This window comes from Cetorhinus maximus, chromosome 13 (assembly GCF_964194155.1).
Source record: "Cetorhinus maximus chromosome 13, sCetMax3.hap1.1, whole genome shotgun sequence".
NCBI classification, from domain to species: domain Eukaryota; kingdom Metazoa; phylum Chordata; class Chondrichthyes; order Lamniformes; family Cetorhinidae; genus Cetorhinus; species Cetorhinus maximus.
Window position 1 is genome coordinate 35,869,752 of NC_135891.1, and position 15,086 is coordinate 35,884,837.

The 15,086-nt window shown below is 42.0% G+C and overlaps 1 protein-coding gene across 3 annotated transcripts in view; it reads left to right on the forward strand.

The window, feature by feature from the left end:
* The window catches only part of LOC144688544 (extracellular sulfatase Sulf-2-like), a 351,599-nt gene that overhangs the window by 308,048 nt on the left and 28,465 nt on the right, over positions 1-15,086 (forward strand). For all 3 annotated transcript variants that reach the window (XM_078555259.1, XM_078555258.1, XM_078555260.1), the window contains 3 exons: positions 8,608-8,815; positions 13,005-13,233; positions 14,605-14,701. In XM_078555259.1, the coding sequence (XP_078411385.1) occupies positions 8,608-8,815; positions 13,005-13,233; positions 14,605-14,701 (534 nt within the window). The remainder of the gene's footprint in view (positions 1-8,607; positions 8,816-13,004; positions 13,234-14,604; positions 14,702-15,086) is intronic.

The window sequence follows — 15,086 nt, forward strand, 5'->3', positions numbered from 1 at the left end:
CATTGATATTCATTTTTCCTTTTATTGTCAATCCATTTGCTTTCTCATTCCTTGTTATCAATTACCAATTTTCCTTGGAATCCATTTCCTTTCCACCCACTTGGTCCACCCCCCCCAGCCTCCCAACCACCTGAGTGGTTATTAATGCACAGCAACAGGCACCTATCAGTGAGATTCCTAGCATTAATGTTAATGATTGCTGCCACTGTGTATTGTAGACTGGAACTCCACTTCTCCCACATATTCCCACCAATAATATACAAAGGCTGCAGTCCCTGACATTAGTGTTGTCTGGAGGGAGGAACATGTTTCAGTGCAATAACAGCTGAGCTCAGGGAGGACTGGGACTGGGGATGGAGTGACAAGTCACTATGCTGATTTCTGTCAGCAAACATTGATATACCAACCAGGCCCCAAATACTGTCCGTCAGTTTGAAAAGCTGACAGTCAGTATATGCAGAGGTGACAGAATAATGTGGTAATCATTTATTGGTCCCCTACTTATTGTTGCTTACAGGAAATTCATTTTCTTGTTTTACAACCCTGTCCCAGTGAACACGACAAGACTCTTCAATTAAGGTTTGAAATTCACTTGCACTGTTAAGCCCCGTTAAGTCCTCATGTCATATGTAACCATTGTGGGCTCATTAGCACCCACGTTTAGGTTGTTGTGAGTGCCCCTAGAGTTCAAAATAGCACCGCAATGCATATGCACTCTTGTGGAGCACAATGGCACATTGATGCAGGGACTAACACATGCAGTAAACATCTGTCAGAAACATGCAGAGCAGGCAGATCATGATGTCAATCAGCGTGCACTGCTGATTTGATCCAACCGGTACCATTTAGCAGCTCAATGCCCCAACCAATGCCTCTTAATCATGCAGAGCGAAGCTGCATTCAGCAGCAGGAAGGAACACCACCATCTTCCACTGACCACCCCCACCCCCCCCCCCCAACGGACCAACAGTACTATTGAAATGGATCATCAGCAACTTACAGATTGGTTGGTTGCTTGTTGATTTCTTCTGGCTGTTGCTACAATTCTGCAAATGTTTGGTGCTTTCTACACTTGTTTCAAGTTGCAGAAGTCTAGTGTGGTAGATGCTCAAGGACTTTTTGCTGAGTTCAAGATTTCTGCACAAACCTATTGCTCCCAGTCATGGGTACACTTATAGGGATTCCCCTCAAAATATAGCATAACTTAGAGAGGCCGCACGGAGCAGGACAAGTTTCTGGAAGAGGGAGGAGGTGGTGAAGGGCTCTTGGCAGGAGGCAATATCCACCCAGTGTGTTCATGGAGCAGTTCTCCTACTTGAATGTAAGTGAGGAATGATGTATAGGCTTCATCACTTCACTAAGGATGTTCGCACTAGAATCTGCCACCTGTTGTAGCCACAAATGCAATCTCCATACAGGGCAAGGACAGCTTTACCATTGTGAAGGTAACCATGGCTGGGACCGGGACCAGAAATTCCTAACCAAAGTCAATGGATGTTTGGTTGCCTCTCTGAATTTTCTGTCCCACCCATGACTGGACCCACCATGAGTGGGACCAGAAAATCCTGGCCCACGGTTTTTATATGCATCTTGTGCTTTCCAGACTGGAGCTGGAGACTTTTGCAATGTCCTGTAGTTGCCATTCCTGTTCCATAATGGAAGTTACTAAGGTTCTCTGTTTGAAGAGAGTTAACAACACTTCATTCTCACTTGCCAAGACAAGCAAGCAGAAAAAGCAAATGGCTTCACTAGGATTGCAGTCTTCCTAAGGTGCGGGTGCCATTGACCACACACATATCACTTTGTGGCTGCCATATGTCAACTTTGCTGTAAACTGGAACCGAAAGGGATTCCACTCCATCAAAGTTCAACTGGTGTGTGACCAAAGGCAGTGAATCATGCAGGTCAATGCCTGGTATCCTGACAGCAGTGATATTGCATTCATTCTGTAGCAGTCCACTGTGCCTGCTGCATTTAAGTGACCAGGGAAAACCAAAAGGACCTTAAACAGCTATCCAACTGATGATGTGACTGATTCCTGTGTGCAATGACACACAAGAATGCAGCATGCATGCAGTGAAAACTCTGCTGCCACACCAGATGTATAAAGCAGCCCATTGGCATGCTGAAACATTTCTGCTGGGACAGCTGTGGAGGAGCATTGCAGTACCCAGCAGAGCAGGTGTTATCTTTTATGGTGGCCTCCAGTGTTGTATAATACAGTTTGTTAGGTTAAGTTTAACTTTATAGGCTGTGATGTCATAGAAGGAAGTACCACACACCGATGTGATCTGACAGTCTAGAAGAAAGCAGCATGGAAAGAAAGTAGTGTAAGGAAGTGCTGTCATAACTGTAAATAAGTTACAATAAAGTTAGTGTTTGCAGCTGGCAGTCTTATATTTTAGTAAAAGCAGTAAAAAGATGGTGATACAAAAATTTCTCCTTCTACTGGAGAGATTTGAGAAAGTTGCAGGCCTAAATGGGGCTGAAACGTGGCCAAGTGGTATAGGAGATTCACTCGATTTCGCACTGCATCGGTTCATGCAGCGAAGTTAAACTGTGAGCAGGTCAGTACACTTTAGTACGCAATGGGCGACTGTGCGAATGACATTTTAGTTACCCTTGGGATCGATGAGCGTGTAACCACATATTTCAAAGTCATTGCATTGGAGACATATTTCAGTCTCCATAAGGACACAATCATGGAACGCACAAAGTTCAATAAAAGTACCCCGAGACATGGGAGAAACATTGAAGCATTTATTAATGATTTTTAATGATTACCAGAAGACTGTTGAGTGTGGTAATCTTAAAGAGATGATTTGCACCAAAATAGTGTTGGAGTTGTGAATGATGCATTATCAAATAATTTGCAGTTCCAAGAAGACTGGACACTGGTGAAAGCGATTCAATTAAGTAGATAGGCCGAGATCAGGAGGCAAAACTGATCTGAAGTCAGAGGAGAGAGAGAGAGACAAAAACAGAAACGAAAACAAGTCTAACAGCATCTGTGGAGAGAAAAACAGAGTTAACGCTTCAAGTCCGTATGACTCCTTCTTTCCACAGATGCTCTTAGACCTGCTGAAGTTTTCTAGCATTTTCTGCTTTTGTTTCAGATTTCCAGCATCTGCAGTATTTTGCTTTTGTGAGAGGGAGAGACAGCCTGGATCCCAAAGTAGCCGATACAGTTGAATTTGTCATTCATTAAAAAAAAGGGAAAATAGCGAGAGGGAGACATGTGTGACATGAAAAGCAATTAATGGAAGTAGCCCAGATTAACTGTTGCTGGTATGGAAGAAAAAGGCATGGTTACGGGAATTGTTCCGCCAAAGATGCACAATTACTTTGGCGCAAAAAGATGGGACATTTTCAGGCAGTGTGTCAGAATAGAAAGAATTACCAGAACATTCAATGAAAAAGTTTTGAAAGGAAACCAGGACTATGAAGTTGAAGATTGACAAGACATTGAGATACCCTTCTTAGGAGAGATTGAAGAATTAAGTAGAATCTATTGGAATGCAGAGATCCTGGTAGGAGCTACAGGACACACTTTAAACTAGATGCAGGAGCAGCAGCTCCAGTTCTTTCAGACACTGAACCACGGTTAAACATGAGAGTTCTTGAACCATCCTGTTCAGGGTTGAAAGGGTTAATGTGTGGGACTGGAGAAACAGTATTGCCCACATGATGATGTAAGTGACACATAACCAAGATTCGAGAAGAAGAATGCTCATGGCTTAGTCGAACACTTATAGTCTTGTATATTTGTACATAGTCATGTTCATCCAATAAACCAGTTATTGTTCAGACATACCTATGTCTCAGTCACAACCAACGCACAACATGGGCTCAGAGGTGGGAGCTTACAATAAAAGCTACATGGACCAGGAGGATCAGAGCTGAAGGTTCTGGGAGAACTAACAGCTACTTTAAAGCACAGAGAGAAAGTCATTACTGGAGTATTGTATGCACTTCAAGATCAGAGTTGCTCACTTCAGGTGGAAAGGCATGCTTGGAATTGAATCTAATCCACAAATAGAAGAAATAAAGAATGGTGAAGGTCAATCAGGAGATTTCAGAGCAGAATTCCTGAAGCTGTTTAGAGGATTGGGAAAACTGAGAACAACATATTATATAATACTAAGCCCCAAAAGTGCAACCAATATACACCCAGAAAGATTCCACACCATTACTTCCAAAGGTAAAGAAAGAGATCGACTTAATAATAAGACAAGGTGTTATTTCACCCATAAGAGAGCCAATGAATTGGTTCTCAGAGATGGTACCAGTTCCGAGGGCAAATCGTTCCATAAGAATGTCTTGATCTCATACAACTTAATAAAGCTTTGGAAAGAGAAGTCCATTCAATGGTACTAGTAGATGAGAGAATAGCAAAATTAGTGAAGAGCGCAATATTCTCTAAATTAGACACTAACAGTGGATTCTGGCAAATACCACTAGAAGGGGAGTCCAAGCTTCTCATAGCATCCACATTTGGAAAATTCTGTTTTACTAGGTTACCCTTTGTAATAACATCAGCACGAGAGATCTTTCAAAAAAACAATGTCAAATCTTTTAGCAGGCTTGCACAGGAGTTGTTTGCCACATGGATGACATGTTGATACATGGGTCCACTCAAGCTGAGCATTACATGAAAGTGAGAGCAGTGCTGAGTGGACTACAAGAGACAGGACTGACACTCAACAGTGTGAGTTTTCACAGCCAACTATCAAGTTTCTCGGTCACATAGTGAGTGCATCAGGAATAAAGGCCAGTCCACTGAACATTACAAAGTTACAAAAGTTCGTGGGAATGATGAATCAAGTGGTAGAATTTCTAAAAAAAAAAGCTGAACAGAGCTCAACAGCTACTACATCAATTGTTATGCCAAGACAGTGAATGGTGTTGGGAAGAAGCACATCATAAATCATTCAGAAAACATCAAGGAGAGGTTGATGACATCAAAGATATTGGCACATTACGATCTGGAGTTAGCTACAATTATCACAGCAGATGCATCCACTACAGGAATCGTGGCAGTACTTTTTCAGAAACGAAGAGATAGAAAATGAAGACCAGTCTATTATACATTACGTTCATTAACAGATACAGAGAAGTGATATGCAGTAATTGAAAATCAAGCATTAACAGCCACGTGGGCTTGCGAGAAATCTGCTGACTACCTCCTAGATATTCACACTCTGATAGAAACGGACCACAAATCTATTGAATTCAAAAGAGCTTGCAGTGATGCCATCAAGAGTTCAAAGATTTAAATTAAGATTGATGAGGTTTGAAACTCCTAAAGCATGTCTTCAAGGGAAACAACAGCAGAATGAGAGTGCCTTATTCCCTACAGATGAGAAGAGAACAAGGTACGGTAGACTAGTGAAGGCACCACAACGCTTATCTGTATCAGACAAGATGAGAATCTCAAAAAACCAGAGGAAAAAGAGAGAAGAGAGAACATCGAGAGAGAGAAAGAAAAATGACATTTGCCTGAGAGAGCAAAAAGGGCTACATTTTCTACAAGACTTCAAAACATTGAAATGTTCAGAATGACTAGGAGACCAAAGCATTGGGTTTCCAGGAACATCAGAGAACGTTAAAGTCTTGGGGGGTGATGTATTATAATGGAGTATGTTAGACCAAGACCCATAAAGAGCTAACTGTCTATGTGATGTCATAGAAGAAGTGATATATGCTGACGTGATCTGAGAGACTAGGAGAAAGTAACATGGAAAGACGCTAGTATAAAGGCGCGCTCTTAGAACTGTAAATATGTTACAATAAAGTTAGGACATTTGCAGCTGGCAGTCTTCAGGAGTTATTGAAACTATTCCAACCCAAAAAGACAATATATCCAGCACAACATTTCCGTCATGAGGGGAAAGCCCTTGCTAGCAGCTATATGGTGAGCAGTTGAGGAGTAGGAGCATGAGGAGGAGGATGAGGACAAACCCCAATTCCCCAATCACCAACAGCCCTTTTAAAAATTTGTTCATGAGATGTGGGCATCACTGCCAAGGCCAGCATTTATTGTCCATCGCTAGTTAGCCTTGAGGAGGTGGTAGTGACCACTTTGAACTGCAGCAGTGCTTGCAGTGTTGGTACTGTCACTACTTTTAGGAAAAGAGTTCAAGGATTTTGACCCAGCAACAGTGAAGGAACACCGTATCTGCCTCTGCCACTGACCATCCACTTGGCCACAATGCAAAAAGCAAAAACCACTACAATATAAACATTCCAAACCGAAAGCATTAATGAAATCATGCCTCATTGTATAAAATGTTAATGAATCACCCTTGTTCATTCCCTCAATGTTTGTCTTTTGCATCCCTTTGCCTGTGTTCCTATGAAGTGCCAGCAGTCTGGCTGGCTGACAGGCAACAGCAGGGGCACTGAGGAATATATGGCAGCGGTGGGAAGAAGAATTCTGTCTGTCTTAGAGAGTGCAGCATGCTCATGCTTCATGGAGTCACTGGCAATGCCTCAGCGATCCTAGTAATTTGCCGGAGGACAGATTGTTGGATATCTGTGAAACCCCGAAAGCCCCTTTGTATCTGCAGCCATGATGACAGCAGCCTGAATTGCATGGCAGAACGTTGTGGTTTGGGGAAGGGAGAAAATAAGAGTTGCATGTTTACACCAAAAGCAGCTTGTAAATCAGGGGTGAGCAGCCGGATTAGGTATGATAGGTTCAGTCCTACAGCATCCGTCTCCTCAATGGATGTGGGATATATGGGCATGCCTGTCCCGCTCCACTGAGCTCCTGCTGCCTCTGTTTGTGCGCCAACTCATCCTGCAAGAGAGAGGAAGATCTATCAGTGAGTGTCAAGCAATTTGTTTGGCTGATGTGGCTGTCATGGATGAGTAGCTGGCAGTGTTTGCAACATGTGAGATGTGGGTATGAGGCTCAGTGCAGCGCTAAGCGTATGAGTGTGAGGTGCAACATATGAATGTTAAATATAAATTAGGAATGATGAAGATTGCTGTTAGATGAGTGATGGGGGGTTGGGGGATGGTGATATGAGCAGTTGCTGAGGCTACTGGTGCAGTTGGGTTGGAATATTTCACTGGCCTTGACCGCTTGTGAAGTCTTTGAACTTCTGACATCACTATATCCAGACTCTCACAGCTTGACTCTTGACATTGACCTCCAGGACTATCTGTTCTCACCGCTTTCAGACTGTGTGTCTGGAGGACAGCCTTCCCCTTCTGAAAAAACAAGACATCTCTCCTCCTTTCCATCTCCTCCACCATGTACAACACCAAAACAACTGTCTTCCCTGTTGTGCCATTCCTCACTCTTTCCCAGGTCAGATTCTCCTCAGCCATGACTCCCAGGACCTGCTGCAGCCACAATGCACCTCCCCTTTAAGTAGTACAGGCTAACTTTAAATGCTGTTAGTTACTCACAATGTTGGCCTCCTGTTGATGTGTCCAACCAATGAACAGCATAGTTAGCACTAACTGGTCACAGAAATCATTCAAATGAGCAGGCAGAATAAAGTCGCTGTGCCACCTGCATTGCAATTGATGGGCAGAGTTTATCACGCATCGTAATCCCAGTGCCCCTTTTTGGGGATGTATTCAATTTAACCCCCAGTATACTTGCAGTTAGAAGAGTGTTACACCAAAAAATAGAATGATTAGTCTCATAATGCAAAACACCAGGTAAGTGGAATGCAGCTTGTCTGTGTGAATGGGTTAAAAGCTGGACCACAAATACTCTTGATCATAATAATGAAAACATTGCTTTAGTCTCCTGCATTGGCTTTTATCTCTGCCTCATCACTCCACCATATCATGAATCCTGCATCTCAACATCAATCACTTTTTGAGTAGGATACATTAATTATCATTTACCATTTCAAAATCTTTGATTTTTCAAAGATTTATTTGAAGAGCTCCCCATTTTATATTTTTAATTTTCTCCCCTTCTTTCTGGTAGATATTTTTCTCCACTTGGACAGGAGGCAGGAGACGACGTGCTCACTCACGTTTGTGCACTGCCCCACAGCCACTTACTCAGCAACACTTTACCAGTACTGCTGATTGACTGACTACAGTACAGAAAAATAGCTCGGAGTGGCTTCAATCATAACCCATTGTCCCTTTTACAATGTGAAGGAGACTATTGTGTAAATTGTTCACACAAGCATCCATCTTAGTCCTCCATGGCACAGTGCACTGGGTTACCACATGTCGCCATGGAATCAATACTCCCCTCCCAAATTTTTCTCTCCTCCCCTCAAGACAGCCACAAATGATGCTCCATGTGCCCAGCAGTCATCGGGTAGCTTATCCCAGTCACCATGCTTCATATGAAAACCCAGACAATAATTATCCACGAGCTATTTAATTACAGAGGATATTAGATCATAATCCACTTAAGCACTCAGTTTCCAGCAAAGTTTGCTGGTTAGGATCAAAAACAAGAAATCTGACTTGATTGTTTTCTTATCCCTCCGTATTCCTGTGAAAACTAAGCCACTGCTCGATGGAACCCGATATTTTAATGAGTTTTTCTTGAATTAAAAAATCTATGCTGCCTTGCGGCCTTAGGCCATTTACTACAATCTAATGAAGTGATCATTATTCTAGAAATGGCAGTGCGTGGAGGACTCCACAGGAAAGCTTCGACTTCACAAGTGCAAAGGAATGGCCGTCACAGCAGCTTCTGACAAGAAGAGATCCAGCCGTTTCCAGTCCAAGTACTACAATACTGATGGAGGAGACTGCGATTGTGAAGAAAATGGATCCAAAATGAGCCCAGGACCACGACAGAAACAGACACTTTTCTCCAAGCGAAGTAAGTGGTTGATATGCTTGTACTGTGTAAAAAAAAAAGGCATCTTTTTTTATTAATTCATCGGATGCGGGCATTGCTGGCTAGTCCAGCATTTATTGCCCATCCCTAATTGCCCTAGAGAAGGTGGTGGAGAGCTGCCTTTTTGAACTGCTGCAGTCCATGTGGTGTAGGTACACCCACTCTGCTGTTAGGGAGGGAGTTCCAGGATTTTGACCCAGCGACGTGAAGGAATGGTGATATATTTCCAAGTCAGGATGGTGAGTGTCTTGGAGGGGAACTTCTAGGCAGTGGTGTTCCCATGTGTCTACTGCCCTTATCCTTCTAGATGGTAGCACTTGAGGGTTTGAACAGTGCTTTCCACGAAGCCTTGGTAAATTCTTGCAGGGTATCTTGTAGATGGTACACACTGCTACCACTCCTTCAGTGGTGGAGGGAATGAATGTTTGTGGATGGGGTGCCAATCAAGCAAATTGCTTTATCCTGGATGGTGTCATGTTTCCTGAATGTTGTTGGAGCTGCACTCATCCAGGCAAGTGGAGAATATTCCATCACACTCCTGACTTGTGCCTTGTAGATTGTGGGCAGTATTTGGGGAGTCAGGAGGTGAGTTACCCGCCGCAGGATTCTTAGCCACTGGCCTCCTCTCGTAGCCACTGTATTTATATGGCTAGCCCAGTTCAGTTTCTGGTCAATGGTAATCCCCAGGATGTTGATAATGGGGGATTGAGCGATGGTAATGCCATTGAATGTAAAAAGATGATGGTTAGATTCCCTTTTGTTGGAGATGGTTATTGCTTTGCACTTGTGTGGCGCAAACATTATTTGCCGCTTGTCAGCCCAAGCCTGGATATTGTCCAGCTTTTGCTGTATTTGGTCATGGACTGCTTCAGTATCTGAGGAGTCATGAACAGTGCAGAGCATTGTGCAAGCATCAGCAATCATCCCCACTTCTGACCTTATAAGGGAGGGAAGGTCATTGAAGCAGCTGAAGATGGTTGGGCTGTGGACACCCCCCTGAGGAACTCCTGCAGTGATGTCCTGGAACTGAGATGATTGCCTCCAACAACCACAACCATCTTCCTTTGTGCTAGGTATGACTCCAAACAGTGGAGAGTTTTTCCCCTGATTCCCATTAACTCCAGTTTTGCTAGGGCTCTTTGATGCCACACTCGGTCAAATGCTGCCTTGACGTCAAGGGTAGTTACTCTTGAGTTCAAGTCCTCTTGAGTTCAGCTCGTTTCTCCATGTTTGAACCAAGGTTGTAATGAGGTCAGTAGCTGAGTGACCCTGGCGGAACCTGAACTGAGTGTCAGTGAGTAGGCTGTTGCTAAGCAAGTGCTGCTCAATAGCACTGTCGGTGACCCCTTCCATCACTTTACTGATGATCGAGAGTAGGCTGATGGGGTGGTAATTGGCCGTGTTGGATTTGTCCTGTTCTGTGTAGAGGACATACCAGGGTAATTTTCCACATTGCCAGGTAGGACAGCATATCCATTTGCAGGCCTAGCAGTTGGTGCCTCACTGTTGCCAGGTTAAATTAAGCATAAAAGTATGCAATTTGGGAAAACATTTCTTACAATATAATTGATCCTACTTTGAGGTGTGTGCTTTACTAAAAAATGGAAATATATATTCTGCGTGCCACAACATTTAAGACCAACCTAAAGAATGATATAAATAGAACAGCTTATTCCTATAGCTGCCAAAACATTCTGATGAAATAACCATGTTGGATTCTTGGGTGTCAAAAATAGGAAATTATCTATTCACATATAGATTGTTGATTATTCAATCTATCAAATACAGCAAACAGCATTGTCTATGTTACTGAACCATTATAATGATTAATTATTTGTAGTTATAAATCATGATAATATAATACAGTAACTTAGAGATTTTCTTAAAATGTAACATGAGCTAATTTCGAAGCCTGATTTTTAACCCACTGCCCTGACCATGGTATAAGCAGGGAGTTAAGATGGCAGAGGTATTTGTGCTTTGTTGCCAACATGTTCCTGCCCCTCTCCTACCCTGCAATTTGCCTGAATTCAGCATGGGAAGGCCACCCACCCCAAAGGAGTGGAGACCCAATTGCATGAAGTTGCACCCTAGTGACATCATAGGATGCATACGCTATTTTAACTGTGGGCCAGAGAAAGGGCATGCAGCCTCAGACCAGGCAGCAAAAGATGGTGGCAAGCAACAATATGGCCACAAAAGGCCCAAGTAAGTTTGCTTTTCTTAACCTTTTATAGGACTCTTGTGGGCCAGTTGTAACAGGAGTGTTTTTCCTGGCCCCAACAAAAGTCCTTGGGCCTCTTTTTCATATACCGTCTCTACTCCTGCCATCCTCCCATGACCATGAACCTTCCTCACTTATCTTGCCATTGAGCATTTCATTGAGTCCCAGCACCCAGCAGCAGCCTATCACCACCACAACATCCACCCCTGGTGGCCCCAACGAATTTTGACTCCTGCTAACTGGTATTGGGAAAGAGTCAGTGTTGAGCATTCAACTGAGGTCCAGAAATTAAGATCTATCTATTGAAGCTCTGTGGTGGAGATTGCGAGTCGGGAAGAGAATGGGGCAGATGGATTGCCACCCACCTTGGCTTCTGAACCCATAATTTCCACTTCCCATCCCAAATGTTCAAACTAGCTTGCAACTTCCAGTGTATAATTGTGCTTACTAACATGAACAACATTCTGCTTATTTCATATTGCAGGCTGTAAAAGCCTTGTTCCATCTAATTGGCAGTTCCTGGAAAAACAAGACACTCAAAAGATAAATTGACTCTCGGCTCACTTGGCTCAGTTTTGCTGTCTTCTAGTGACGTCTAGGGGTTATCTTATGCAACAGCAATGGTAACTCAAGTCAATATTTGACTTGAATAGGGATCCATGTATAAATCTCATCAGGAAAAATAATCTAGAAATTTATTTATCCCTTGGCTAAGCAGCAGAAATGAAATATTGACTTTAAAAAGTGAAAGGAAAACATCTGTTCCCCTTCCTTCAATTCTATTCTTATCTTCTACCATTTTGTTTAATTTATTCTGTTATTTAAATAAATGTTCTCCCTGCTACCTCACGAACAACTAGTCCTATTAATCTTTTTTCAGAATCCTCTCATCCCCTTTCCGTTTATTTTTTTTTCAATGTCTCACCTACCTTTGACCTTTTTGTCTTTATCTTCACATTTTCATTTGAAGATATATATATCTGAAGACCCAACTATATAAAGTACGAGTAGAAATTCTTAAGGTTAAAATAACATTGATTTAGATGACAAGTGCTGTTGGGACATTTCTAGAATACAGCATTGTATGTACATGGCCGATACTAGGAAAGTTCCACTTTCTGAATATACCTCCAATATTAGATTCCCTGTTTTCATCAGTTTTGCTGTTTTCATTCATAGCTTTAACTTTATTTTGATATCCTGTAATCCCCAACTATGATTTTAGCATTTTGTTCAGGGACGAGGGGAGAATCTGGCAGCTGGGAGGAGCACAGTTTTTCATATTTTAAAATTCATGGAGAAAGGAGTATAATGAATTGCCCCATAATGCATCACAACTCCCTCAGTTTACATTTTTAATTCCCTTTTCCTATCCAGAGCAGTACTAGCTACATCACCATGGTGACAAACACCAGAAAAAGAACGCCCAATGTTATCCGACCGGTACCACCCACGTTTAATAGACATGCCCGTATTTGGGCAGATAAATTCAAAAGCTTCCATCATTTATGGTTAAAAAGGCACCTCGTGGTGATGACCAGTGATAATGTTTTTCACTCTTGCCAACCCCCAAATTAGCCCAACATTAGGCAGAATGGCCCCAGGAAATCCTGCCTCGTGTTTTTCAAAATATTGCTGGCAGATTTCTCGTTGTCATGGTGAGTCAGAGGATATGCAATAGTAGGTGCGGTATCAACAATACATGATCAGGCAAGTGTTACATTAAGGAAGTGCATGCTAAAAGAAATAACGTAAGCAGTGAATCTCTCTTAGTATACCCCACTGCCAATGGCCTTGCAAGATGAAACATCACATCCTGTTACATTTCAATCAATCTGCAGTTTGTGATGGCAATTTCTGAAAGTTTAGTGTCTGTTCATCACAAATTCAAAACTGCATTTCTTAACTCCAAAATTTGTTCTATCAATTAATATTTTTATATTTCAGAATTTAAGCAAAGCTACATAAGGAATAGGTCAATTCGTTCAGTATCCATTGAACTTGAGGGAGAAGTCTATGACCTGGATCTGGATGAGGGATTTGACCCAGTTGTGTCAAAGAACATCACTAAGCGACATGATGTAGCTGATGAGGAAGAAGAGAACATGGGTGAAAGCAGTGGCACTGGCAATAGTAATGAATTAATTGTACCCAGTTCAATTAAAGTTACACATAAGTAAGTTGCCATTATTTTCTCTGTTTATTTAATTGAGCCAATATTCCCCAAAACCTATTCCTTCATCCATATCTGATCTCATTCATATACCATTCAACAGCATGGAAGCCAAGTAAATTTATCTGTGTGCTCCTTTATGGGTCTTAAATTCTGCGATATTACATGGTTGCATTCTTAACTATCCAATCACAGCCACGGAATCACCTGCAATCACCTCCCATATCATTACCTCTGGTGTTCTTCAAGGATCTATCCTTGGCCCCCTCCTGTTTCTCATTTACAAGCTGTTCCTTGGTGACATCATCTGTAAACACAGTGTCAGTTTTCACATGTACAGTGACAACATCCAGTTCTACCTTACCCCTGCCTCTCTCGCCTCCACTGTCACTAAATTATCAGATTGCTCGTCCGACATCCAGTACTGGATGAGTAGAAATTTCCTTCAGTTAAATATTGGGAAGGCCAAAACTATTGTTTTCGGTCCCCACCACAAGCTCTGTTCCCTAACTACTGGCTCCATCCCTTGCCCTGGCAACTAACTCTGAGGATAAACCAGAATATTCGCAACCTTAGTGTCATATTTGACCCAGAGGTGATGTTCTGACCACATATCCACACCATCAATAAGACCACCTATTTCCACTTCTGTAACATTGCTCAGCTCTGCCCCTGGCTCAACTCATCTGCTGCAGAAAATCGCATTCATGCCTTTGTTACCTCTAGACTTGACTATAACAATGTAATCCTGGCTAGTCTCCTACATTCTACTCTCCATAGCCCTGAGGTCATCCAAAACTCTGCTGCCCCTATCTTAACTCACACCAAGTCCTATCACCCCTGTGCTCACTGACCAACATTGGCTCCCAGTTGAACAACGCCTCGATCTTAAACCTCTCAACCTTGTTTTCAATTCTCTTCATTGCCTTTCCCTTACCTTTTCCTGAAATCACTTCCAGTTGCACAACCTTCCGAGATATCGGTGCTCCTCTAATACCGGCCTCTTGGGCATGCCCGATTTTAATTGCTGACCATTGGTGACTGTGCCTTCATGTGCTAAAGCCCTAAGCTCTGGTATTCCCTTGCTAAATTTCTTTGCCTCTCTACTGCTCTTTTCTCCTTTAAGACGCCCCTTAAAACCTACCTCTTTAAGCAAACTTTTGGCCATCTGCCCTAACATTGCATTGTGTGACTTGGTTTTAAATTTTGCTTTATAACACTCTGGTGAAGCACCTTGGGGTGCTATATTGTTAGCTGTTATGATGCAATGCTATTGACTATCACAATATTTTTAAATGTCACAACATTACTGAATACAGTGGATGTGTTGAATAGCAGCAAGGAACTACACAACCAATTGTTTTGTTATTATAGGTGCTACATATTGGCCAACGAGACTGTTCGGTGTGACCGAGATCTGTACAAATCACTCCAAGCATGGAAGGATCATAAATTACACATTGACCATGAGGTTAGTTACAGGGAAATCATTAGTAGCATATTTCACATAGAAATTTACCAGGCTATGTAAATAATGTAAATAATTTCAGTGTTCTCAAAATTAATTATTAATTATTAATGTTAAATTATTCTTGGCATGCATTATGTATAGTTTGGAATATTTTCATGTAAAAATATTTTTTATACATAATTCATTTGTACATTTACATTGAATTTGCCAAATGTTTACACTGCAAATCCTGTTTTCATTCTGAGATAATTAGCTGATTTGTAGTTAAGATTAATTTCTGTGTTAAATCATTAAAATTATGTTTAAAAGTATTATCATTGAATTATGTCAATTATTTGAGCAACTCTATAATTTAGTACAGTAAATAGGTTGTGAAAAATCTCAT